The sequence below is a fragment of the Panthera pardus genome, unplaced genomic scaffold, assembly GCF_024362965.1.
Source record: "Panthera pardus isolate Hobbes unplaced genomic scaffold, ASM2436296v1 HiC_scaffold_8, whole genome shotgun sequence".
Lineage (NCBI taxonomy): Eukaryota > Metazoa > Chordata > Mammalia > Carnivora > Felidae > Panthera > Panthera pardus.
Window position 1 is genome coordinate 53,494,998 of NW_026527013.1, and position 27,979 is coordinate 53,522,976.

The following is a 27,979-nucleotide window of genomic DNA, read 5'->3' on the forward strand; positions in this document are numbered from 1 at the left end:
ACTTGCAGGATACAGATAAAGCTTTATGTTTTAATCAGGAGTGCTGAGGCCACTCAATCCAGGAGGCACATCAAGCATAGATTTTCCAAAGTTCTTACCGGCAGTGAAAATGCCTTTGGTGCTCTGTTTCATACTAGAAGGTCTCACAATTGCTGAAAGCCCTGTGAGAAAAAACCAACAAGGAGGCCAAAAAAGCCAGATGTTAGTCATCTTAACACTTTTAAAACCTAAAACTAAATGTTCTTTCCAGTTATCCAGTAAAATGAGCAAATCCATCTCTGTCCTGGTGTCACAGAATGACAGTGGGAAGGGTAATCAGGATTGAGGGCCAGAAGCCCGGAGCCGCCGGCCATGTCACCAACTTGTGAGCACAAGCAAATGCCTGGTCCCCTCTGGGCCTGGTCCTCCTCACCTTTATTAATAGGGGGTGGATTAAGTCACCCTCAAAGGTCATTTTATGACTTTAAATCTGCTTAAGACTGCTGGTTCTCAACCCCAAGATTTGAAATGACTTAAAAGAAAAACCCCAAAGTTTCTGCCTAGGAGAAGAGCTTTCATTCTGAAAACATATACAGGACTCCTGTGACCAGAATCATGTTAAAGTGGGAAAGAACAAACAATATGCCTCCTCACTCATCTTCAGAATAGGTACATGGTAACCTGAATGCATGCTCTGACAGCCCGGGGCAGGTCCCCGAGAGAGTACGTGGGTCCGCCCACTGGAGTTAACGCTCAGTACCGTCACGGTCAAGAGCATCTAGCGCAGGAGCCCGCATCCTTGAGGAGTTCATAAAATACGTACTCAGTAAAACAGGAAAACATGGTATGTGGGGGAGGGAGTTGTTTTCAATCGTAACTATTTCTTTACTGACTGCCTTTCTACATTATCTTTAACACCTCCAAAAGGAAGTGGATCTCCGAAGATAAGATTTTTGGGTAAACACGAGGAAGGCTCTGGGGATAATATGTGGAACATATTACGGGCCACGTCAGAGGGAATCTAGTGAACACACAGAGACACATCGAAGGGGAGTTGGCTGATGAAAACTGTATTCCTGATGTTACAAAAGCACCAAAAGTTACCAGTCTCCTTCCTTCTCAGACCACCGTGAAGAACACAGAGGAGTCTTTGGAATAACTTCTAGAAGTTATGCTCTTGGAACCAAAACAAACATTGTTTCCCCCTTTGACAGTGATTTAGGACCCAGGAATCTGAAAACAGAAGTACTTACGCCACCCTGCTTCAAACAAATGACAATTTAGATTTGGAAAAACCCCAGATTGTTAGTGCTTTCTTCTTCCCTGAGACAATCTGTCTCTTGATCTCAATTAAGCAAAAAGAATAAAGAATATGTCTCCGTCACAAAGTTTGCTTTTTACCCACGGCCAGCACTTCCTCAACGTCAAATTCATAAACATACCTCGTCGCACCACCTCTCCACAGTCTGGATCATGAGCAACTTGTAATAAAGTTTCTTCCACATCTCTGTTTTTTCCAGGAGGGTCCATAACATGATTTATTTGTTGCTGTAAGGTTTTGGGCAATGTCATTAGCTGAGTGAATTGTCCTTCTGGGCTTTTATCTATCTAAGGAAAAAAAAAAAAAAGATAATATCTATGGTAAGTTCTTTGAATTCTGTAAAGATTCAAGGACATATGGCTTTCAAGTCACACAAACATACATGAACCCATACCCTGGGCGGCATACTAAGGAGACTTACTCCTTTTCTGAAACTGAATGCCTAAGAGTTCAGATCCTATGTTCCTTCAAAAAAGCCACTTCTTTTCCTATCATAGTCCATTTTTACATGAGAAAAGAATAGAAGCCTCTTTCAAGGATCAATTTCTCACTCTCAGTTTTAAAATTTCTATTTGTCTTACATCCAGCAGTTAAAGGAAGTGAGGCTACAGTTAACATTCACTGAGGTTCAGCAAATCCAGGCACTCAAACTCTCTCTCCATTTTAAACAGAGGGGCAGGGCGCTGAGTGACACACCCAGGATTATACAGCCAGTAGGAGAGAGGGGTGCTCTAACCTCGTGTCTCCTGCCTTCTGGGCCTTTGACTTACCATGCTGTGTTTCATAAGCTGTAGGAATAAATTGATGACAAGGACTAAGCTTATTCACTTTTAATCTCCCAGCACACAGGAGGTAGTCAAAAAACATTGGTTGAATAAAGGAATGTATACCTGCATCAATAAAACTTAGTTGTCATTATTTCTTACCTAGGATTAGGTAAGAAATAGAAACCAGGGGTTTCTATTCCCAAGAATTCTAAATACATCAAGTTGAAAGACAAATACAGAAACAAAACATACAAAACTATGCATCAGACTTTACTGTGAATCAAAAGTTAGCCACAGAGCCGAGGCCACACCTTGCTTCCCTAACTCCAGTTTAATATACTTTGCTTCATGGAACTAAGTTTTTACAAAATCATGTAAACATTGACTGCCTGCCCAGGTGAGAACCAGTAACCCTGCCCTCAACAACTCATCCATTATTTTCCAGGTAAGAATCTGTCTTGTATTCTTTCAACAAATGTTTAGGTTTTAACTTTGACTAAGAGAACAATAAGAAAAAAATTAGACAAATGTATTCAGATTCAGATTTTCCAGATATGACTAACATCTTAACAATTAGAATTCACTCATTCTACCACCTTTTTTCATTCCACAAGTATTTATTGAGTATTAATGCCTGGATTTTCTAGTTTTCTATAAAATTAATGCAAATAAGAAGAAAATACTATTATCTTGTGGCTCCAGTAAAAGTAAAGGTTTTTTTTTTAACCTGAATATTTCATATTCATCATTAAGATGGTTCTAAATTCACAGGATTTGACCACTGTTCAGCTTTGCTTAGACAAAGGACAAAAAATGCGGACATTTTTGTAGATTTGCTAGAAATAACATTTATGGACTCATATTTTGGGGCTAAGAATTGAGATTAGCCAAAAAGTCCTTATATTTCTGTAAGGGTTTATCTATGAAACTTTCAGGAATTTCAGAGATGCCAAATGGCTTGAGTAATATGAGGAATTAAAAAATAGTATTTGCAGGGCATCTGGGTGGCTCAGTAGGTTAAGCATCCGACTTGGGCCCAGGTCATGATCTCATGGTTCAATCCCGCATCAGGCTCTGTGCTGACAACTCAGAGCCTGGAGACTTCCTTTGGATTCTGTGTCTCCCTCTCTCTCTGCCCCTCCCTGGCTCACATGCGCTCTTTCTCTCTTGCTCTCTGTCAAAAATAAATAAAAACATTTTTTTTTAATTAAAAAAAAAGTATTTGCTACTGCTTTCTCTTGAGGAAAAGAATGCACTGGAATTTTTGCTTATAGGCATGTGTAAGAGACAAAATATTAGGTGACATGTTCAAATAAATTGCTAAATTCTGTGTAATCATCTTTACTCTTTGATTCTCCATTAAAACATGGTAGTGAAAGCATTCAGCTAAATTGTGAGAGTCAAACTGCATTTTATTTTATTTTTTTTTAATTTTTTTTTAATGTTTATTTATTTTTGAGACAGAGAGAAACAGAGCATGAACAGGGGAGGGGCAGAGAGAGAGGGAGACACAGAATCTGAAACAGGCTCCAGGCTCTGAGCTGTCAGCACAGAGCCCGATGCGGGGCTTGAACTCACGGACTGTGAGATCATGACCTGAGCCGAAGTCGGATGCTTAACCGACCGAGCCACCCAGGCGCCCCTCAAACTGCATTTTAAAAGCAGATATGGAAAAGACCACATACTGTATGTTTCCATTTATGTGAAGTGTCCAGAACAGACAAATCCATAGAAGCAGAAAACAGATTAGGGGTTGCCTGTGGGGAACGGGAGCTAGGGACTGCTAACAAGGATGTTTTTGGACTGATGGAAATGTCAAATTAGATTGTAGTGACAGTTGCACAGCTCTGTAAATATACTAAAAACCACTGAATTTTATGGTATGTGAATTATATCTCAATACAACTGACATTTTAAAAAAGCAGATGAGCTAAAGAGCCAAGGTACTCATTCCACTAGCTGCTGGGAAAATCAGCTGGATCCCTCTCTTACAGTCTCTCTCAGACTTATCCTCAACCAAAGGGAGCTGATTGGATCCCAAGATGAGAAGATGAAGGGGTACCACTGGCCTCTCTTCCCCAAGCTAGGATAACTAGGAAGGGCCATCTAGCTCTACAGCGCCACCATAGGATCAGATGAGGGCTTGCTTCAGATCCACTCAATTCCCATCCTACCAATAGGTACCAGGAATGGTCCTAAAAAGCATATTCCATGATGGCATTCTGGAGTTGTCATAATATGGAAGCGAGTGGAAGCCTCTGAAGCTGCCATTTTTACCTCTTATCCAACAGAGTAACTAAAAAAACCCAACACATTTCAGGAGGAAAGGCAGAGATTAATGCCATCTGTAAACCTAAAGATGCAGGGGTGTGATGTTTAATTTTGTGTCACTTGGCTAGGCTATAGTGCTCAGTTGCTTGGTCCAACATAATTAACATTTAAGTCAGTAGACTCTGAGTAAAGCAGATTACACTCTAGAATGCAGGTGGGCCTCATCTAATCAGTCAAAGGCCTTAAGAAGAAAGACTCAAGTCTCCTGAGGAAGAAGGAATTCTGCCTCCAGATAGCCCTCAGACTTAAAACTACTCTTCCCGGGTCTCCAGCCTGCTGGCTCTTCCCTGTAAATTTCAAACTTGACAGACCCCACAATTTAATTCCTTAAAATCTCAATCTCTCTCTCTCCACACACACACACACACACACACACACACACACACACACACACACACAGACTGGCTCTGTTTCTTTGGAGAACCCTATTGGTTTCCATCATATTTCCATGAAGTCTGGCCCTCACAAAAGCCAAATGGGTTCTGGAAGATTATAGTAGACTACCACAACTCAACCAAGTAGAAGTCCCTGTTACATCTCCTGTAGATGTGGTAAGTCTGCTAGAGCAAGTCAACAGAACTTCAGGTATCTGGATGGGGCCAAGACCTGGGGAATGCATTCTTTTCCATTCTTACTGGGCAGTTGGATCAGAAGCAGCTCACATTCATGAGACAGACAACAGTATCTCTTATGGTTTGCTTCAGGGCTATGTTAACTCTCCCATCCTCTGTCATAAGATAGCCCAAGAAAACCAGACTATTTGGACATTCTGTATAATCTCATGCTGGTCCACTACATCAATGGTATGTTGCTACTGTTACCTGATAAACAACAAGGGGTAAGCACACTGGAGTCCTTGATAGATAGACATACTCCAGAGGGTAGAAGTCTCAGGAGCCTACCACATCAGTAGTTTAAAATTTTTTTTTCAACGTTTTTTATTTATTTTTGGGACAGAGAGAGACAGAGCATGAACGGGGGAGGGGAAGAGAGAGAGGGAGACACAGAATCGGAAACAGGCTCCAGGCTCCGAGCCATCAGCCCAGAGCCTGACGCGGGGCTCAAACTCACGGACCGCGAGATCGTGACCTGGCTGAAGTTGGACGCTTAACCAACTGCGCCACCCAGGCGCCCCTACCACATCAGTAGTTTAAATACATCAGTATTTAGGCGTCGAGTGGTGTGAAGCATGCTGGGACATCCTCCCCAAAGTTAAGATCAGTTTCTTGCATCTCGCACCTCTCACTGCTAAGATTGAAGCATGATGCCTGGTAGGCCCTCCAGATTTTGGAGGCAGCATATTCCACACTTGGGTGTCATGCTCAGACCCATTTACCAAGTGATATAAAAGGATGTCAGGTTGGTGAGGCTCAGAGCAGAAAAGAGCTCTACGAAAGATCCAGGCAGTAGTGCAAGCAGCCCCACCCCTTGGGCCACACAACCCTGTAAACTCTATAGTACGAAGTGTATCTTCAGTATAAAAAGAAGCCACAGGAAGCTTGTGGTAGGCTCCCTCGAGGAGATCACAATGTGGACTGCTAGGGTTCTGGGGCAAGGCCCTGCCATATGCAGTGAAGAATCATACACCATTTGAAATCAGCTCCTAGATACAAGACGGAGAGATGGAGAGATGGAGCTCCTAACCATGGGTCACCAAGTCACCATGCATCAAGAACTGCCCATCACGAGCTGGAACCTCCTGTATCCATCAAGTCTTAAGGTCAGGCAGGCTCAACAGTATTGCACTGAAGATGAAAGGGGTATACTAGCATTGGACAGAAGTAAGGCCAGAAGTAGTGAGCTCCACAAACAGGAAGCCTAGGCCCCCATAATATCTACTGTGCATTGGCACAACCGTGTACAGCTGTACAACGTAGAGTACAGCACAGTTGTTCCAGTGCATACCGTTCTACTTTCCCATTGGGTCATGCATATGGCTACAGGGAGGTTCCCTTGTGATTGGATTTTGGGGGAAGATAAGGGATGAGCTTGCTTCATGGAGGATTTGACTTGGCATGTACAAACTAAAAATGATGCATTACAGCCTCACTCAGGGATGGCCCTGAAAGACATTAAGGGAAAATCTTCCCAAATGGGTATGCTTCAGGGAGTGTACCTGGTCATGCACACAACATGGAAAAGTGGGCCCAGGTAAGAATATACAAAGACTCATGGGGACCAAAGCATGGTTCGTTGGTTGGTTGCACCTAAAAGGAAAAAGACTGGAAGACTGAAGACAAAAAACTGGGCAGAAGAGGCATGTGGATGGACCTACTGGAGGTGGGCATAGGTGTTAGGATCTTTGTATTGTATGTTAATGTCCAGCATGAGCATCCTTCACAAAAGAACCAACAATAACCAAAAGGAAAACTCAGCCAGTTGATTCAACAGCCTTTGTCATCCCAGTGCTGGCATTTGGCTTCTCGAAGGAGTAGCCATGGTGACGGGGATAGAGGCTCTGCCTAGGCCTAAGGCTGACTTAGCTACTGCTGCTTTGGAAACTCTATCCTGACAGCAACAGAAGCCAACACTGAGATCCTGAAAATAGGACCATCTCTTGAGAATAACCAGCCACTTGGTGGAGGCTGACTACATTGAACCCCTTCCACATGGGAAGGGGCAGCAATTCATCTCAGTTGGAAATAACACATATATTGAGTATGGGTTTGCCTTTCCTGCCCGCAGGACCTAGCCAGCACCATTCCAGGGCTTACAGAATACTTGCTTCCCCAACATGGTTGTGCTGTGTAACATCACTTAGGGGACCCACTTTAGAGCACAAGAGGTACACAGATGTAGCAATGGCACAGGACCATGGCTCCACTCTTCCTACCAAACACTGCACCAAGGCTGCCAGACTCATAGAGCAGTTCTCAAAGAGGGGAAACTTGGGGCCCACATCACAAAGAATCATCCAGCCTAAAATGCCAATAGTGCTGCCGGTAAAAAATGCTATGGCCGAACAATGAAGAACAGCTGAGGCAGCAGCTTGGAGACGGTACTCTGTGAGCATGCGGGGTGCAGTGCACATCCTAAAGTAATGCCTGCTATCTAGTACTATGTTCTCAACTGGTGGAATACATAGGTCTGGGAACCAAGGCGTGTAACAGACGGCCTTGCCTACCAACATTCCCAGTGACCCACTTGGGAAATGTGCGCTTCCCATCTCCATAACTTTAGGACTTTAAACTTGAAGCTAGGACTGCCACCTACTGCCTTCAGATCCCATGCCAGCAGACACTGAAAGGAGTCACCATACTGGCAGAAGTAACAGATCCTCATCATCAGGGGTAGGGCTGCTGGCACAATCTCTCAGCATCACTTGCCCAATGTTGGTGGTAGATGGAAAGGGCAGCAACCATAGCCTGAGATGGGCACGGTAAATGGTCTCAGGCCCCTCAGGGATGAAGGTCTGGGCCACCAGGTTGAGCCCAGCACAAATGCCAGATGAGGGTGAGGGGAATTTAGAATAGGTAGTCACTGAGGGAGCAGGTGGGTGTCAGTTATAGCTTCAGACCAGATGCAGCCTGGGAACTGTAGTTCATCTTACCCCCTTAAGTTTCCCCAGGCGAAGAGAACAATGAGAATTTAAGATTATGCAGACTTTCACAGGCCATAGTGAGGAACTTGGAAACGTTTATATTCACAGTCAAAGAAAATTTCCAGCCCTTTCCCCTTGCTCAGTTTCCCAAAAGTTTCCTGAAAGTTGGCAGGTAGGCATGTTATCCTTCCTGATCCCGAACCAGGGAGTAGATGATGTCCCTTTGGACAAATCCTACAGATACCGATACTTGGGGTCCTCTAAAGAAAAAGCCAGGTCCCTCTTGCCCCATAATCCTGCAGTGAAGCCCATAGCTGACGAGCCCTGTCCATCACAAAGAACTTCCAGTCTGCATTTTCAGAGAGTGCCTCTCTTTTTAAAAACAGGACACAAAGGATATCCAAACATTTGAGGAAAGCTTCTAACAGCAGACAAGGGTGAATCAAATGAAAAAGGTATCTAAGAGAAACAGAGACCATGTAGGGACAAAGATAGAACTTCAAAAATTATAATAAAGACTACTAAAGGGCTGAGGAAAGCTAATGCATTTGTAAAACAAGAACAGGATGCTATAAGAAAAAAAGAACATTCAGAGGAAATTAAAAATTCAATAGAAGTGCTACAAGATCAATTTGAAAAATCCTTCTGGAAAGCAGAACAAAATCCCCAAGGAAACAGGAAAGAGGAAAGAGAAACAAAAAAGATCAAACCAGGCAGTCTGACAACCAGTTAACAGAAATTCCAGGAAGAACAAAGAAAGAAAATGGGTATGAAGAAAATTATTATAGAAATAATAAAATTTCCTAGAACTGGAGCTCATGAATTTCCAGACTGAAAAGGTTCATGAAATGCCAGAATAATAGTGAAAAACACATATATAAAGACAAACCATCATGAAATTTAAGAACATTAGAAAAAAGGAAAAGATCCTAAACACTGTCCAAGAGCTAAAAAGGTCACATCTAAAGGACAGGCAATCTGAATGTCATTGGACTTTTTTTTTAAGTTTATTGATCTATTTTTGAGAGAGAGAGAAAGAGAGAGAAAAAAATGTGCATGAACAGGAGACGGGCAGAGAGACAGGGAGAGAGAGAATCACATGATGCAGGGCTTGATCCCAAGAACTGTGAGATCACGACATGAGCTAAAACCAAGAGCTGGACACTTAACCAACTTAGCCACCCAGGCACCCAATGCCGCTGGACTTTTTAACACAACACTCAGAAACTAGAAGAAGTGAAGCTACGACTTAAAAAGTCTACGGGAAAATTATTTCCAACCTAGAATGTGATATGTACCCCATCAGTCAGTGCAAGGGTAGAATTTTCAGATGTACATAGTCTCAAAAAATTTACCTTCCTTGCAACCGATGTTAGAGAGGTACTAGAAGGTACAATTCACCAAAATTAAAGTGTTACCATGAAAGAGGAAGATAAAAGATGCAGAAAATAAAAAATTACCAAAGAAGAGAGGCAGAAAAAATCCCCAGGGTGATAATGAAAAGATGTTCCAGGAGAAGAGCTGTGCAGCAAGCCTAGAAAACAACCAGTCCAGAAAAGACAGGGTACGCAGGGCTCTAGGAAGAAATGTCCCCAAGAAAAACAAGAAATGGAAAATGCCTGATGTTTGTCTATAAGGGGAGAAGCTATAAAGATTTATAAGAGGGTATGAATTAGTGATAGGTACACAGAAAACCAAGCAAATGAAGAAAATGAGACAATTATTAACTCCAAGAAAAACAAATTTGTTCAGGAAAGGAAGTTTCATAGTAGTATACCTCAGCAATGAAGAAAAATAAGTTCTCATAATAAATATTGAATATTAACCTAACCGAAAATTATGAAATAACTATATGTGAAGCAAGAGGAAGTGAGGTGGCAAGGGAAGTGTGGGGGAGTGGGGGTGCGTACGCACATGCGTTGAGTGCACGTTGATGGGAGTGGCATAAGAGTAAAAAAATCCTCTTCTTTCATAGACGGTGACAAAAATGCAGCATAAAAGAGGGGAAAGCAAGAAATAACAGTCAAATCATATTGTTTAGAGACATGGAGGTAAACATCGGGCCTTCTAGCGAGAGGGTAGCCCTCACCTCTGGGAAGCAGCACTGAGGAGTAGGAAAGTGCACAGGAGGGAACGGCTACTTTTCGTTATAAACTGTGAGGTACCACTTGGTTTTTAAACCACGTGCATGTTGGGTGCCTGGGTGGGTCAGTCAGTTAAGTGTCCACTCTTGGTTTCGGCTCAGGTCATGATCGTGGTTCATGAGCTTGAGCCCTGCATCAGGCTCTGTGCTGCTAGTGCAGAGTCTGCTTGGGATTCTTTCTCTCCCTCTCTCTCAAAATAAATGGGTAGACTTAAAAAAAAAAAAAAAAAACCCATATGCATGCATTATGTTGACAAAAGTAAAAATTAAAAAAAAAAAAAACCTTATTAGGTGTCCCTTTTATTTGGAAGAGGAAGAGCATTAAAAAAGTAAAATACAGGGTGGGGGGGCGGTGCCTGGGTGGCTCAGTAGGTTAAGCATCCAACCGACTCAGGTCATCATCTCAGCTTTGTGAGTTCTAGTCGGGTTCTGTGCTGACAGTTCAGAGCCTGAAGCCTGCTTCGGATTCTGTGTCTCCTCCTCTGTCTGCCCTCCCATGCTCATGCTCTATCTCTCCTTGTCTCTCAATAATAAATAAATGTTAAAAATTTTTTTTTTAAAAAAGTAAAATGCAGGGGTGCCTGGGTGGTTCAGTCGTTGAGCTTCTGACTTTGGCTCACGTCATGATCTCACTTTCTTGGGTTTGAGCCCTGCATCGGGCTCTATGCCGACAGCTCAAAGCCTGAACCCTGCTTGGGACTCTGAGTCTCCCTCTCTCTCTGCCCCTTCCCTGCTTGTGCTCTGTCCCTCTCTGTCTCTTAAAAAAAAAAAAAAGTAAAATACAGTGTTCTTTATGCTAAACATAAAATAAAAACCCGTGTTTTTTATAGTTTAAAAAAAACCCTTAAATCCAAATCACTTTCCTCAAAGGAAAAGTTCTTTAATACTTATTTTCAAATACTTAATAATATAATTTTTAAAGATACTCTGAAAGAAAGTTTTATTTGATATTTCAAAAGGGAAGTTCCAAGACATAATAAACATAACAACTGGGGAAAAATAAGCATCAGAATAATATGTGTAAGTAAGAGTCCATTTATATAAAACAAAACCAAAGACCAAACTTCTTCATACATGTGTATATGTACAAATAAATACAAAAATGCACACAAAAGATCTGGGAGAATATATGCCAAACTGTCAGTAAGGTTACATCTGGGGACACAAATGGGATTGGGGACGAAAAGAAGGTAAATCTGAGAGTTTATTTTCACTCATTTTTGATTGGTAATTAGTATGCATAATAAGAATTTCAAATGGCAAAAAAAGATAAACGTGGTGAAGACAGGTCCCTCTCCCATGTCAGCCCTGGTTCCTCTCCCCAAAGGTGGCCTCTTATTACTAGTCTCTTGTGTTACTTTTTAGCATTATTCCAAATACACAGAAGAGTATGTTTCCATATGAAACTTACTTTTTAAATTGCAAATGTTATCACACTAGTCATACTGTTCTAACCCTTACTTCTTCCTCTTAAAATAGCTCTTGCCTTAGGAACAATGTAAATTATTTCCCACACACAGTTTACCTCCAGTCTGCCTTGCTGGATTTTATACACCACTTGGGGATTCTCCTGCAGTATGCTGCCATAGAGCTCACGAAAGTGGGCTATGTTGGGCTTCACAATATTCAACACTTTTGTCTTATCCTCTCCAACCACCATCCGAAAGTCGCCTGGTTAAAACAAATGGAAAAACAAATTTTTCCTTGAGAGTCCACATCCTAATCTATAAACTACAGCCCCAAATTCATCCTGCACTAGCTCAAGATAGCAGCATCCCACATTCAAAACATTTGCTTTTCCTCTTTGAAGCCGTGAATACATTACCCAAGGAATGCGGATGCTTGTGAGGGGAAAAGAGAGCCTCCAAATCATAAAGCCCTTTATGCTGGTTAAAATACGGTTACCTAAGCACAAAAGGTAATCATCATTGAGAAGCGGATTTGTTTTTGTTTTTTTTTAAAAAAACTTTTTAATGTTTATTTTTGACAGAGAGACAGAAATAGAGCATGAGTGGGGGAGGGGCAGAGAGAGAGGGAGACACAGAATCTGAAGCAGGCTCCAGGCTCTGACCTGTCAGCACAGAGCCCGACGCGGGACTTGAACTCACGAACCGTGAGATCATGACCTGAGCCAAAGCCGGACGTTCAACCGACTGAGCCACCCAGGCTTCCCTGTTTTTGTTTTTCCAATGTAGAAGGTCCTATACTTATGATGGTTCATCCTGTGAACAAAACTCTGCCTGGGACCAATCATGGAGCTGGGGGTTGTGTGTCTCCTTAGATGCGTCCTTGCTATTGCTACTTCCTACTGCTTACTCAGCTTGAACCTTTTTCCTGCGTTTGCATGAGTGCCTCTGAGATACTTGATGAATATAAAAGGACCTTATATTTGAGCGCAAGAGCAGTGAGTGTTAAAAGTTCTAGTAAGAAGAGGTTTACGTGTAAGATGAACTTCTTGAAAGCAGGTATCATTTTTTAAGTTGCAACTGGTGAGGAATGAGGAATGTTACATTTACCTACATGTGAGGTAAATGTGAGGATGAATTGAGCTGCAGAATATATAGTTCTGAAGGATAACGCTACTTTTGACATAAATTTAAGTGCCCTGGCCTGCCTATGACAATTATCAGCAAGATGGGGGAGGGGAGGGAGATGATAAAATGTGAAAACTTGAGGGAACGCCTACTGGGCTAATGTGCATTCAAAACAGGCTGGGCACATGTGAGGACCTCCCAGTTACCTGGGAGAAAGCACTGTGGCTGAAGCTTTTGTTGGACAGGGAGAAAGTCCTCCATGTAAATGGTGAGGTAGCAAGGGAGATACCCCAGCTGCTGAGAAATTCCTGGGGAAGAGGTGACAGTGTAATTCATCATCCAAACCAGGTCGCTTCTGAGAGTGAAGGTGGCATGATGAATAATTACACTAGGATAAGTAAAAACTGGGCAAACCCAAACATACGGTGAACCTTGCCAATTTATTTCCTCTGGGGAGACAGGAGAGGAGGGATCATTGAAATTCTTATGGGCCACTACAGGTATTCCTAGAGCAAACTTTTGCTTTGTTTTGGAAAAAATAAAGACACCCAATAGTATGTACTTCAGTAAGGAATAAAATATGCTGGGTTTTGAAGCTTCCGAAGACCAATTTATGCTACAATTTTATGGAAAGCAGCGGGGGACTGCAAGCTTCATGAAAACAGACTTAGAAACAGCCTCTGGAACCCAATCTTGGCATATCAGATCTGTTCAGGGCGGTGAGCAGAAATGCGTTCCGGTCATAACAGGCTGCTCAAATATGAAAAAACTTATTTTTTTCACTATTTTAAAGGGAAAGAGAGTTAACATAGTTACATCTTGGGATGACTGCCAGAGAGAGTGCAGAGAAATCGGTCCTTTCATATAATATTATTGACTTCATAAACTGGTAAAATCCTTCGGAAAGCAGGGAATGAGACAACCCCACCTCTGGAGAGTAAGCCTAAAGAAACAGACCCAAACAGAGGTCAGGTGGTAATGCCCGCTGAGCATCTGGTAGGGCCAGGAACTGTTGCGAGTGCTTTGCTGTATTACCTCGTTCAATCCGCACATCCCTATCCTCTTAGGTAGATAGTATTCTATACCCCATTTAGCATCAGGGCAACAAGGACGGAGATGAAATGACCCAGTAAGTAAGTGAATATGCTACATACATACAACTGTTCACTGAGGCACCATTTATAATACCGAAACACTGGAAGCAGCCCAAATGTCCAACAGCAGGGGAACGGATAAATTACAGTGGTACACCCACACCCTACCACAGAAGTGTATGGCCATTAAAAAATTACAGTAGTCACACACAGTGAGATGGAAAATGATCATATAATAAGCAAGAAACTAAGACACAAAAGTACAAGAAAACTTGGTAAAAAACCAACAGGGAAAACAAGACAAAAAGATTACAGAAAAATGTTATTTTTGCTCTAATAAGTACACATTTATTGTGGTATGTGTGTGCTTTGCACTGTTACTTTGTTTAGTCCTGGCAAAGCCTTCTAAAGAAGGTACTAAGTATTCCCAATTTTATAGATGAAGAGATTGAGGTGCAAAGGTCCAGCCACCTCTCAGTATCAGGGGAGTGATATTTTAGGTGACTAGTGTTACACTACTTTGCAATTTTCCTCCATTTCCCTCACTTCTATAATGTTGGCACATTACTTCTAGCATTTTTATTATTTATTTATTTATTTATTTATTTAAAAAAATTTATATTTTATTTATTTTTGAGAGCAAGAAAGACAGAGCACGAGCAGGGGAGGGGCAGAGAGAGATGGAGACACAGAATCCGAAGCAGGCTCTAGGCTATGAGCTGTCAGCACAGAGCGGTAGGCGGGGCTCAAACTCACAGACCGCAAGATCGTGAGCTGAGCCAAAGTCGGATGCTTAACCGACTGAGCCACCCAGGCGCCCCTCTAGCATTTTTAAACAGATGCATGGGATGCTGACGTGCTAACTTGGCAAATGTGAATGGGGAGGAGCTGGGTTAACTTTCCTTTGTGTAAATCCTTATGCTTTTATTTAGAGCCTATAAATGGATTCTATCGATCTTTGAAGGGATAGGACATCATCCAACTCTGAATCCAACCTGGCTGGCTCTGAAGTGAAACATCAGTTTGCATCACTGTTGAGTTCTACACATTTGTGTCATTTCTTCTCTTTCTGTGCATTCCACAAAGTGTTCTTGTATGTTAGACAGTAACTTTCTGAAAGCGTGGCTGTATTTTACTAAAATGTAACAGCCGACTAATGCAAATCCTCGCCAAAAGAACAATGGCATGTCATGATTAAAGGAAAGACCTGGAAAATACTAGGGATTCTCTGAGAGCAAGGACTGGGGCTTCTCCACCCCTGCATCTCCAGCTCCTTGTGCGCTGCCTGGCACAGGGAAGGCACATCAGTAAATGTCTGCTGAACTGAATTTGTCCAGCTGCCGTGCAGCACAACTAGGTCAGCCACAGGGAAGAGCAAGCGAATGGGCTTATGACCTGCTTCTTCAGAACATGAATAAAATCGTGGGCACAGCATGACCCAGCACTTTGATCATAAGAATCAAGTTTTCTTACCTCCAGAGACATTTGCAACAAAACACAGGGACTGAGAAAAACCGACTGCTTTTATTTTATACCTCGACTGCTAAGTTTAAATCTTGACCGCTCCAGCCAGAGAACTGCCAGTCTAGTTAACAATGGGTAACCAAAAGGATAATTTCTCTTCAACTTTGAAATGAAACAAACCCAGAGACTTGTGAAGCATCTGTAGTCAGCCTGCTTTGTGATTCTAGCATGCCTCCAGTGGTCAGGGGCCTTATTACCAAGGTAGGGATGTAAGGGGCTACAGCATACAGTGGTGAGGCCCTGGCTCTCAAGTCTGGCAGGGTCTCAGAGGGACTGGAGATTAACCTTTCCGAGTCGGTTTCTTCTCTGTAAAATGGCTATAACAATCATACTGACCTCACAAGGTTATTTTTATTTTTTTATTTGAGAGAGAGAGAGAGAACGTGCAAGCATGTGCAAGTGGTGGGGAGAGAGAAAGAGAATCCCAAGCAGGACCCATGCTTAGCATGGCTTGATCTCACAACCCTGGGATTGTGACCTGAGCTGAAATCAAGAGGTGGGCACTCACTGGGTGTCAGTGTCAAATGAGCCACCCAGGCGCCACACAGAGTCCTTTTTAGATTTAAATGAGTTAAGGCAGTAGAGAACGCTTCATAAATAGGAAAGTAGACAGTACTGTTGCTGTGATAATGTATTTGGGACGGGGAAAGGATACAGGGCAGAGGAGGCCCTGAGTCCTTGAAGATAATAACTGGCTAACTTTTCCCTCTTTAACTGCAACACAGCCGCTATTTCAGTTCAATAAATATTTGGGTGGCTAGTAAGTACCAGAAGCTGTGCCAGACATCAGAGATATAAAGATATACGCCCTGCTTGAGGCAGCAAGTGCTGTGAAAACAGATCATTTCAGTGAGGGTTACGAAAGTGGAATTTCTTATGTGGTAGTGTTTAAGAAAAGGAGCCCAAATTGGATGTTGATATGGCAGAATAATATTCTTTTTTTTAACAGCATTTTTTGAGATGTAATTCACATACCATACAATTCACACATGTAAAATATACAATTCAATTTTTTAAGTATTTTTAGAATATATTAGAGGGTTATATAACATTGAATTTTAGAACATTTTGGCCTCCCTAAAAGAAACCCTGTACCCATTAGCAGCCACTCTCTGTCTCCCTCCACCCTTCCAACCCCAGCCCTAGATAAAGACTAATCTACTTTCTGTATGTGTAGATTTGCCCATTCTGCACATTTTATGTAAATAGAATTGTACAATAAATGGTCTTTTATGACTTAGTGTTATGTTTTCAAAGTTTGTCATGTTGTACCATGTATTAATACTCATTTCCTGTTCATGGCTAAATCATGGTCCATTGGATAGCTATATCACATTTTTTTATCCATTCCTCAGCTGAGGGACATTTGGGTTGTTTCTACTTTTGGGCTTTTTTTTTTTTGAATAATGCTGCTATGAACATTTGTGTACAAGTTTTCGTGTGGATATGTGTTCTCATTTCTTTTAGGTAGATACTTAAGAGTAGAATTGCTGGGCCATATGGTAACTCTATGTTTAATATTTTCAGGAACGGCCAAACTGTTTTTCCAAAGCAGCTTCACCATTTTATAATCCCACCAACAATGCATGCAAGTTTCAACTTCTCCACATCTTCATCCACACTTGTTCTTGTCTTTTTGATTATAGCCATTGTATGAAGCACTGTTTCTGTGGCGTTAACTGGCATTTCTCTAATGACTAATGATGCCAAGCATCTTTTCATGTGCTTGCTTGCTATTTGTATACTTTCTTTGAAAACATGTCTATTCAAATTCTTTGCCCATTTTTATACTGGGTTACTTGATTTTTTATTGCATTCCAAGAATTCTTTATACTAGTTCCTTATCAGATACATGATTTGTAAATCTCTTCTCCCATTTATCTAATTTTCCCATTTATCTATTTTTTTGCTGTTGTTGTTTGTGCTTTTGGTATCTATCTAGGAAACCACTACCTAACCCAAAGTCACTCTAAGAGCTTTATAGATTTAGCTCTTATATCCATGATCCATTTTGAGTTAATTTTCTACATAGTATGAGTTAGGAGTCCAACTTCATTCTTTTGCATGTGTACAAAATAATACCTATTTTAAGATGACTAAGACAGCATGTCTAGGAGGCGGTCTAACACACCATTCAAATTGCAACTCCCAAAATATCTCCATGGTGTTAGAAAAGGCACCATATCCCACTAACTCATAATGTAGAAGAGAATGAGATAAGAATAAACAGCTGATGCACTTGGTGATACAAATTTGAATCACCTTTCTTTTCATACTTGAGTGAACACAAAATGGCTGAGTGTAGAAAGGGACAGGGAGGAATCTGGTTTACGATACTGGTTCAGGAAGGCACCAGTATCACAGCCATTTATCTGTTCATTCACCTAGTATGTGTCAGGTACCACTATAAGCATGGGGTAGAGTGAGCCAAAAAAGACAAACATTTCTGCCCTTTACATTCTAGTAGTGGAACAGAGACCAAACACAAACCAACAAGTGAATAAAATAACGAGTGTATCAGACAACAGTAAGTGCTGTGAAAAAAACACAAGCAGAAAAAGATGGCAAGGTGGGTGTGGGGGCGGGGGAGGGAGGGAGGTGGGGAGCCACATCCAGGGCCCTGAGGCCTGGGGGAAGACTGTCCCACGTATGAACCAGGAATCACACCCGCCACCACAGATCCTTTGTAGCAGAGCAAAGGTTCTAGAGCCAGACCACTTTTGTTTAAATCCAAGCTTACAAGCTACTTAGCTTCTCTGGGCTTCACTACCTCAAATGTAAGATGGAAGCAATAATAGTAGCTAGTTTATAAGATTCAGGGATTAAATGAGTTAATACATGTAAAACACTTAGAACAGTATCTGACACACAGTAAGTAATCCAAAAACATTAGCTATTATTGACAATTAATATTCCTTCTGGAGTACTGTTTTCTCAGAAATTACCAAGTGACTAAGCACAGAGTTCCAACTGAGGCTTCAGCAAAAGCTCAAGCTTGGCAAGCAGAGAGAAATATGCTTCCAAATTACTGAAATAGTCAATCTCCAATATGCAAGTTATCCAGTGACACTGCTTGCAAGGTTTCAGATGGTGTGACTCTCATAGAATAAAACTTAATAACTCTCACTCCAGAGAAAGTTTCTTCACTGGCTCTTACCAGGGTCCAGAAATGAGGATGTTTACTCACACTTTACAGGGCTGGCACCCATTACTAATTTTTTTTTCCTCCAAGAATCACTCAACTGGCAACTTCCTTGCTTTGTCTTATTCCTAGAAGTAGCTGAGCCTGAATTCAGACAACCTGGCATTGAAAGAAACCCATTCTCTCTTTTACACAAGAGTGCTTAAAGGTGTTTTTTACTTCTCAAGGACAGGAAAGGGCCAAATAATCCACTTGATGTAAGTGAACTCTAACGCCTCCTAATTTTGACAAGCACTATTTGGCAACATGTAACAAGTTTTGTAATTCTTATAACTAACAATATAATTCCATTTTGGAGAACATATCCAAGGAAGTTCATGGCCCTCTCTGCCCCCTTCCCCTACAAAGTAATTTCTCCAAAGTGATTCACAGCAGTGTCATTAATAAAATGATAAATGGAGCCAAACTGAGTGTCCATCTACCACTGAACGAGCAAATAATGGTGTCTCAACTTAAGAAAAACTTACGCGGCCAGCAATGATACACGATAACAGTAATGAATAATAACAGTAATCATTTTCTGAGAACCAACTATCAATGAGGTGTGATGTTGGGACTTTTATATATATTATCTCATTGAAAACCTTATTATAGAACAGTTCTTTTTGTTTTACAAAAAGAAAATGGGCTCGGAGAGGTTCAAGCACTTCTACAAAGCTAGTCTTCAAAGTCAGGGCTGACTGCCATCTTTCTCTTTCTTTTGTCTACAACCTCAAGTGGCTGTGTTAGTATCTATAAACACCACGTATCTAAGATAACAATGGCTGAGCATTTACTGTGTGCCAACCACTGTGTTAAGTACATTTACATGTATGATTTAATTTAATCCATATATAACCCTTCTTTAGAAATGAAGAAACTGAGTCACAAGGTGCTAAGAAACTTGCCTAAAAACAAAAAAATTAAGAGTGCAGCTGAGATACGAACCCATGCCTCTGACTCTACAGTTCCAGCTCTTAAACGCTTCACTAATTCTGCTTTCGGTGAAGTAATACAATGTTTCAAAAAAAAAAAAAAAAAAGCAAGGTACAAAATAAGATACTTGATTTAAGAAGGACTTGACACGAATTTGAATTTGTACGTTTCTCTGAGGTGCTGCTCTAGTTCGAGCCCTCATCACCATTCACACCCTGTCCATCCACCCAACAGAGATGTGCAGGGTGCCCACTATGTACCATGGCATTGTCCCAGAGGCTGGGGATGCACGGCCGGCCAAATGCGAACACAGTCCTAACTATCTTGCTGTCTGCCTGCACGGCTCTCATGGTGGGAGGGGCCCTCCACATGGGTCCTCATCTGTGGTGCTCAGTTCAGATGTCACCCCCCATCTCCCCCGGAGGCCTTCCCTGGTTACACTAATGTAACACGTACACATTCACCTCCCTCCCCTGTTCTAGTGCTGCCACGTGTTTGCTGACTGACTTTTCAACCAGAATCAAAGCCCCACAGTGGCAGGGACAATGCTTGCCTTAATTACTTCCTTCATTCCCAGAGCTTAAAGAGTGCTTGGCATAGGAGACTCTCATCATTATTTGTTGAGTAAGACTTTTTCCTGTTTTAGTCTCTCTGCCTCCTGCACAGTGTTGGCAAAATGATCTTTCCACAGCAATGAATCTCCCACCATCTTGCAATGCCTGAGACCTGTGGCTCCTGCTTGTGTACAGGGTGTCAAATTCCACTTTCATTTACCTTTGTATTCAATGCCTTGCCTGGCCTGGCCAGCACACCACCTCTTCTCCAAAATACCAGGGAGGCAGTGAAGTTAAATGGTGAAGAGTGTGGGCTAAAATTGTAGCTCCAGGGGAGCCTGGGTGGATCAGTCAGTTAAGCATCTCTTTTTTTTAACGTTTATTTTTGAGAGACAGAGAGAGAGAGACAGAGCACAAGCAGGGGAGGGGCAGAGAGAGAGAGGGAGACACAGAATCCAAAGCAGGCTCCAGGCTCTGAGCTGTCAGCACAGAGCTGGACATGGGGCTTGAACTCAGGAACTGTGAGATTATGACCTGAATTGAAGACAGATGCCTAACTGACTGAGTCACCCAGGCGCCCCTACTAAGCATCTAACTCTTGATTTCAGCTCAGGTCATGATCTCAGGGTTTGTGAGTTCAAGCCCCATGTTGGGTTCTGCACTGACAGTGTGGAGCCTGCTTGGGATTCTCTCTCTCTCTCTCTCTCTCTCTCTCTCTCTCTCTCTCTCTGCCCCTCCCTCACTCTCTCTTTCTCTCAAGATAAATAAACATTTAAAAAATAAATAAATAAATAAAATTCTAGCTCCACTACCCACTAACCTACCAGACAAATGACCTTAGACAGATTTGGGCCTCAGTTTTCTAATCTTAAAATCGGGCAATAAATCAGCACACAAAGGAACGGGTTATTGTGAAGGTTAAACTAGTTATTCAATCAAAAATATTGAGAGTCGTTCCTGGCACATAATAATGACTACTGTTTTCTACCATGAGCCACGGACTTCAGTCACATCTATCTATTCCTTCTTCCCTAAACAAGCTGTGTTCTTTCACACTCTGTGCTTTTTTTACACGTGTTGTTTTTAAGCCTATCACTGACTCACTATGACTGCATGTTTATTAATGTGAAGTTCCTTAGACCAGAAATTATAGCTTTAATTCTTCATGAGGTATGGGACGCTGATTCATTTGATAAATGTTAAACCAGGATCATTATGTAAAATTAGTCATTTTAATAGTTTGTACTTACATGAGAAAGGTCAAGGTGACCCTTTAAAGCTCATTTGGTTTTCCTTTTCTGTTTACTTAAATGCTGACTTCTAAGAATAAGTGAAGGATTAGAAAGCTTACGCCTTCCCAATTTTCAGGCTCTCATCTTCCACCTACTCCTTTCTCACCATCATTTACAACAAAGCCGTCAAGACCGACCCCCAAGGCAAAGTGATCCTTAAATACTATATAAAATTGTAAGGGGTTATTATTACTACTGGTAATACAGACAGCTCTTGTCTCTGCTAGTAACTATGGGCAGGAACTTGCCCAATAATATGGAGAGATGGTGTTTCCTGTCTCCCCATCCCCACCCCCTTCCAGGGAGAAATGCTGACCTACGCAGGTTAGGAACAACATATTGTCTCTCACATGGAAACGGTGCAAAATAAATGTCAAAGCTGTAAATAAAAATGAGATTGGTGGATAATTTAAAGTTTGCAATATTCCGGGGGCTTGGGAGATTTAGGTGGTTTGCAGAAAGGTTAGAATCCAATCAGTTCAAGGATACTGGGTTCTCAGAAGTCTAGGAAAGGCAAGAGGAAAAGCTTGCCTTTCAACACATGGCCTGAGGCAGGTCTCATACCTGTGAAAGGTATCTACCTGCAGGGCCTAGATCCTTCCCTATCCTGACTAGTCCACTCTAATTCCATTATATTATAGAGTAGGTAACCATTAATTGTGCTGTGTCCTGGCCTAGGAACAACCATCATATAATGTTGTCCTAATGGAAAAGTATGTTCCCATTTCTAACCACCGGCTAATAGAATGCTCTTTGCAGAGTGTCTCACATATAAGCTAGGGACCGCACCAAGCTGGATTCAGTTCCCTCTGGAGAACATGTGCCAAATGTTGTGTTCTACATTTTGCAGTAAAAAGAAGCCAACCTCCGTGAAGTGAGTAATGTGGGATCCTTGGTCAAATTCTCAGATCCAAATCTGGGTTAAGCAATAAATAATATAACAATAAGAGAGCAAGAGGAGACCAGATAAGAAATGGGAAAAAGTGGAAGCTGAGAAAGTGGGAGTCAGGCACACCAAGGTGAGGACCTGCCTTATAGGAAGCGCGCTCGCTCTCTCTCTCTCTCTCTCTCTGCCCTTCTCCTAGGAGCCCAGGGCAAGCTCCATGCCACTATTAGATATGAGCTCAGACATCACTATCTTAGAGGGTCCTCCCTGACTATCCACCGTTACGGTGGCCTTCATCTTGAGTTATTTTCTTCTCTTCATTGCACTTACCACTCTCTGAAATGACCTTACTGCTTCTTTACTGTCTGGCTCTACCTAAGAGAACATGAACTCCTTGAGGAGTCTCACTCACATCACGCTCACCAGTGTATACCCAGGACCTGGGGCAGTGTGTGCCACATGGAAGGCACACTGGAAATGTCTGTTGAACAAACAGGCTTGTTGTGTGAGGTTTCAATGATGGAATAAATGATCAACTTTTCTATAGAACTAACCTCCCCTCAACCCACCTACCTACTCATCTATCTACTTACCCACCTACCTATCTGTGTCTGGTATAGCACTGCTATACTGCTGTATAATAATTATTATAAAAGAAGCAAAAACAGAGAATGATACTGTTATGAGTCAGCAAGTACTCACTGAACACCCAATACCTGTTTCACAGTACAGGAGAAGAGAAGGGTATAAATCACGGCCCTTCCAGGAGACAAAGCAAAAGTCAGCTGAAGACTGATTGCAGCTTGAATGCTAACTTAAAGTCTGCTCATAGGTGCAGGCAGTTATGTCATTTGATAAACTTCTTTAGTCAATGCTCAGAATGTATAGGAACTCCTAGAATCCAGCCAACACTCTGCTGATGTTGATCATGGGGAGAAAATGGAAGAGCAGCAGTGGTGTGGGCAAAGCAGAAATCAGCTCTGCACCTCTCCCACCAAGTTAGCCCTTCAAAAAAGGCTCTGGGTCCATCTTTCTTCACAGGGGGGCATGGGGGCCCCCTTTGCCCACATGTGGCGTGCAGGCCCATTCATCCTGGTACTTAGCCGCACCAGCCTTTGCTCCTCCACTTTCTGCCGAAAGGCAGGGCTGCTGCCACGTGGGGCTGGAAGCAACCAAGATGGAGGTTTTGTCACTTCCTTTCTCCCCAGTATTGCAACTGCAGCTGTAGTCCTGCAAGCTGCCTTTCAGGGAAAAAAAAAAAGACTGAAGAACAGGCCTTAGTGGTCTCTTTCAGCATTAGATTTCCATGAAATCTTATCTGTACAGGGAGTCAGAAAATGAGTAAACTGCTTTTGCAGTGTTTTGAGCATAGTTCCTTGACTCACACTTAAAAGCTGGGAAAGAAGACATTTATTTAAGACAGTGGTTTTCAAACTATTTTAAAAGTAGCAGACTACTCTTTTGTAAATGAAGTTTTACATGGATCCTTACTACAATAAACAGGAAGGGGGACTCCCCTCAGGTTGTGGCCAGGTCAGGGGCTAGGGGCCAGGGGCTTTATTTTCTCAGCTTTCCCCTTCCCCTCTGAAGGGGGCCCTTGACATATCTGAGGAACACAACTGGTTTAAGGAGAAAGGGAAAGGAAGTTAAGATTGATAAAGAAAGTATTGAATGGGGAAGAAGGGAAAGCTTTTCCTTAATGTGCAAGGAGAGGTGGAGCTGGAAAGTCACCACTTTGTAACCATCATAGTAAAGACTGGTTCAAGCAAGAATCATCACTGAATGCTTAATCTAGGAAGGAAAGTTTGACAGGAAGCAGAATATATTCATGATCTTCAAATGTCTCCCCATGGATTGCTTAGAAGAGAGAAAACTCTGCTTATCAGGGCACAAACATCACTGGTCTGAGACTTCAAAATGTGAATATCATGAAAGACAAAAAAAGGCTAAGGAAGTGTTTCAGATTAAAAGATAAAAGAGAGAGGACATCTTAATAAATGTGATCCCTGACTGGATCATGTACTTGAGGGGGGAGAAAACACTAAAAAGGACATCACTGTGACCAGCAATAACATATGGACTATGGATCCTCAATTTGTATTGGTGATAAACTTCCTGAATTTGGTAACTGTACTGTGGTTATGTAAGAGAACATCCTTGTTCTTGGGAAACATATACTGAAGCATTTGGCCTGACAGGGACAGGATATGAATGACCTACTCTCAAATAGTTCAGAAAAAAAAACATAATACAGTATTTGCAGATACAGAGAGAGCAGTGGTTTTCCGAGTGGGATCCATAGAGGTGCAATGGCATCATCCACTTTCCAGAAATACAAATTCTTAGGTTCCACCCTCCAGACCTACCAAAGCAGCTGTGTGTGGGTGGGCCCAGGAGTCTGTTTTTACAAGCCCTCCAGGGGATTCTGATGCACACTAGAGTCAGAAAACCACTGGTACAAAGAGAATGACAACACAAATGTGGTGAAACATTAAAATTGGCAAATCTGGGGAAAGGGTATATGGGAGTTTTTTATATCATTATTGAAACTCTTCTGTCAGTTTGAAATTGTTTCAAAATGAAAATGAACAGTAACAACAACAGCAACATTACCCTGGAGTGATCTATATACAGATGTGGGAAGGAGAGACCTTGGAGGCAAATCATGGGGTTCCTGCAGGAACGTGCACGGGAAGTGATGGGATCCAGGATGAAGGGTGCCATGCCTCCTGTGTAGCGTGAGGAGTGGAATGTTGGTCTGCACAACAAATCTCCTTGCAGAAAACGTGAGCACCAGATCTACTAACCTGAATAAGACAGTCCAGCAATCTCTATAAAGAGGTCCTCTTCAGAAAAGCTTTCGGGTAGCATGAGGAAAGCCGTGGTCACAGCACTCTTCAGATTTTTATCAAGGGCTGACCTAAGAGCAACATTCTCATTCATTGCTATGATTTTCACCTGCAAAAAAGCATAACATTCAGAAGAAAAATTGCAGGAGTAGAGTATTGCTCAAGCTACGGGTTTACACATGCACTGGAGCTGTCCCAAACCCTTAGCCCAAAAGATCTTAGAAGATTAGGCCAGCCAACACAAAATAATTGCTATTCTAATAAGCAATCCCAGAGGCTTGCATTTGATGCTAAACCAAAGATACCAGATACAAGAAAGAAAAGAAAGAAAAATTTCTCTCAAATGAATAAACTCTCCATGGGTTTTGAAAAAGAAGTCAGTATAAAAGGAATGAATGTCCTTCGGGAAATTTTGTATTTTACAATTTTATAGTCTCAGTCTTCTTTACTTAATTTCATGGTAGAGAAAGGCATTTAACTCCTTTATTTAGAACTCACCTTTGTTCTTATCCATATATAACCTAAGCACTTCATCCTTTATTTTGAACTTCACTAAGGAAAAAGGAAAGAAAATTAGCTACAGTAGAAGCAGATGGCTTTGGGGATAGGTATGGGTTCAGGTCTAGGGATTTACTAGCTGTATGAATTTGGGCAAATTATTTAACTTCTCTGAACTTAAGTCCTCATCTACAACATGAGGATAAATACGCAGCAAAGAATTGTTTCAAAGATCGAATGAAATGATAAATGCAAACTATCTCATGTACTAGTGAGTGACTTGGTCAATAAAAAGGATTTTTCTTCTGAATACACCCACCAGAAGCTGCTCTCTTTGACTTCCACCAAGTCCATTAAACTACACATTGGTCCAGTCTGTTCTGAGATTCTCTGTTTTGAAGACTGCTCTGTAAAGTCAAGAAAATGTGTTCAACAAGGCTATGATGGCAGGGGGCTGGGGATGGTATCTAGGACAGGGATGCCCAGGTTTGGGGTACTCACAGGTGTGAAAACATTAAAAAGTATGGGAACTGATGATATTGGTTGGCCAGCTTTTTAAAAATAAATAAATAAATAAATAAATAAATAAATAAATAAATAAATAAAAGGAATATTGGGGGGGGGGGAGAGAAAGAAAATGTGTTCAAGACCCAGCTCCACCTCTTACTAGCTCTGTGACTATGGCCATAATCCCTTATCAGTAAAATGGGGTTAATAACAGAACCAAATTGATAAGGTTGTTGGTTAGATCATGAGATACTGCATATGGACCCATAGCTTCCTTCTGGGTCTTTCTTGCGGCGTGATTCAAGAGCTTCTCTGGGCGAGGGGTTGTCACCTTTAATAAGCACCTCTTGGGTGCTTATTAAATATTCTTATTTAATAAGAATCTCTTGGGAGAGCTTGTGAAAATGCATATTATTAGGTCCACCCCCAGAGTTTCTGATTCAGTGGGCCTGGGTCAGGCCTGAAAATGTACATTTCTAACAAGTCCCCAGTAATGTTAATGCTGCTGGTCCAGGAACCACATTTTGAGAACCACTGCTCTCAAGTACATTCTTAGAAGCAGAAATGCCAAGTTGCTCTTTGGAGTGGCTGTGCCAATTTACACTCCCAGCATGATCCATAAACCATCAGGCTGCTTCTGATTTTCTTAACAAGGAAGGGGTCTAGAAGTCCCTAATAAAGACTCTCACACGAGCGAAATGGATTCGCTTTCCGTACACAATGTGGCGCTGTCACCAAATCTTCCCCCATTCTAGAGAACAGGGCTTAAGTTGCCTTTTATTTGTCAAAGGAAGATGATTTCGGAGAAAAATTAAGATGGCACATAAAAGACATACACTATGAGAAACTCTGAAGTTTTATTGGATGGCAAGGATAAAGGAGGGATGTCTGTCTCAAAATAGAGTTTCTTTTTTTTAATTGTAAAAAACAGCATTATGAAACATAACTATTTTATAAACTTAAGAACCTCACTTCTGTCTTTCACCTTTTGTCCCTACTTTTTTTCTAAGGGCATATTTATAACATCCAAACGTCTCAAATGGTAGGTAAGCCACTTTATTCACTACTACCAACTCCTCCCTTGTAATTACAGCACTTAATAGCCCTTAATTAAGCCTTTCAGCACTTGGGTGAGTTTAGCATTACTGCAATCATCTGCAGAAAGTAAAACGAAGGTGCAGTCCAGTAGCCTGACTTGCCCAAGGTTGCATAATGAGTCGATGGCAAAAATCAGGGTAACACCCTTATACTTGGCAAATCCTGCTCTAAATATTTTGAATTATTCTCATGCATTTAGTTAGGGATCTGTTCTGGCTAACTTTTTTTTTTTTTTTTTTTTTTTGGTGCTGGTTAATTTATCTTGAAAAGATGATTAAAAGCTATGTTAGGGTGCTATAATAACACCTATATTTATTCCTTGAATAACTTTCATGAACTTTGTATTCCATATAGAATCATGGATCTAGAAGGGGAACCTCCTTATCTTACTAATGGGAAGACTGAGGCCTGGAGGCTAAAAGACTCCCCCTTGAGAAGCACCCCAAGAGAGGACGTAGGTCCCTGATTTATCCAGAGCTCTTTCTACAACCCTGTGACACAGGTTTACTTCCAAAACCCTATTTGTCATCCTCATTCATCAGGTCCTGCTCAATAATTCTTCATCCTCTCTCTTTTTGGTGGCTTTTACAGAAAATAAAAACAGAGGTTATTCTGAGATGCTAACCAATCACTGATGCAAAGAGTAACTTTGGGGAAAACGTTCCTATTCAAAGCAATACACTTGTTCTCTAAGAAAGCTGTTCTACTTAGGTTGTAGAAAAGCAGTCTGTTTGCTATTTAAGGTTAAGAGAGTAAAAATAAAAGCATCCTTACTCAAAGGAAAAATGTCAATTCAGAAGACTCTGCTACTGTGCTGATCTGGCTCTCCAGTGTAAGGTGACCTAGGAACTTGTCTCAGCAGCACTGTTATTTGTGGTTCAGAGTGAAAAGCCAGCGAACTCTTGGGACGCTGCCAGAGAGGCCTGGGAAAAAAAGAAAGTCCT

At 41.6% G+C, this 27,979-nt stretch overlaps 1 protein-coding gene across 7 annotated transcripts in view; it reads right to left on the reverse strand.

Annotated features, from left to right (window-relative positions):
• TAMM41 (TAM41 mitochondrial translocator assembly and maintenance homolog) overlaps positions 1 to 27,979 on the reverse strand; it is a 49,617-nt gene that overhangs the window by 11,275 nt on the left and 10,363 nt on the right. For 3 of the 7 annotated variants that reach the window (XR_008420224.1, XM_053897114.1, XM_053897113.1), the window contains exons 4-7: positions 24,891 to 25,041; positions 11,608 to 11,753; positions 1,422 to 1,587; positions 99 to 161 (exon numbers count right to left, since the gene is read on the reverse strand). Coding sequence is in view for 6 of the 7 variants with exons in the window: in XM_053897114.1 (XP_053753089.1) it covers positions 99 to 161; positions 1,422 to 1,587; positions 11,608 to 11,753; positions 24,891 to 25,041 (526 nt within the window). In the remaining variant the exon portion in view is untranslated. Of the gene's footprint in view, positions 1 to 98; positions 162 to 1,421; positions 1,588 to 11,607; positions 11,754 to 24,890; positions 25,042 to 25,430; positions 25,485 to 25,749; positions 25,927 to 27,809; positions 27,959 to 27,979 lie in introns of those variants that run through there. The other 4 variants (XM_019428132.2, XM_053897116.1, XM_053897117.1 and 1 more) reach the window with 4 other exon arrangements.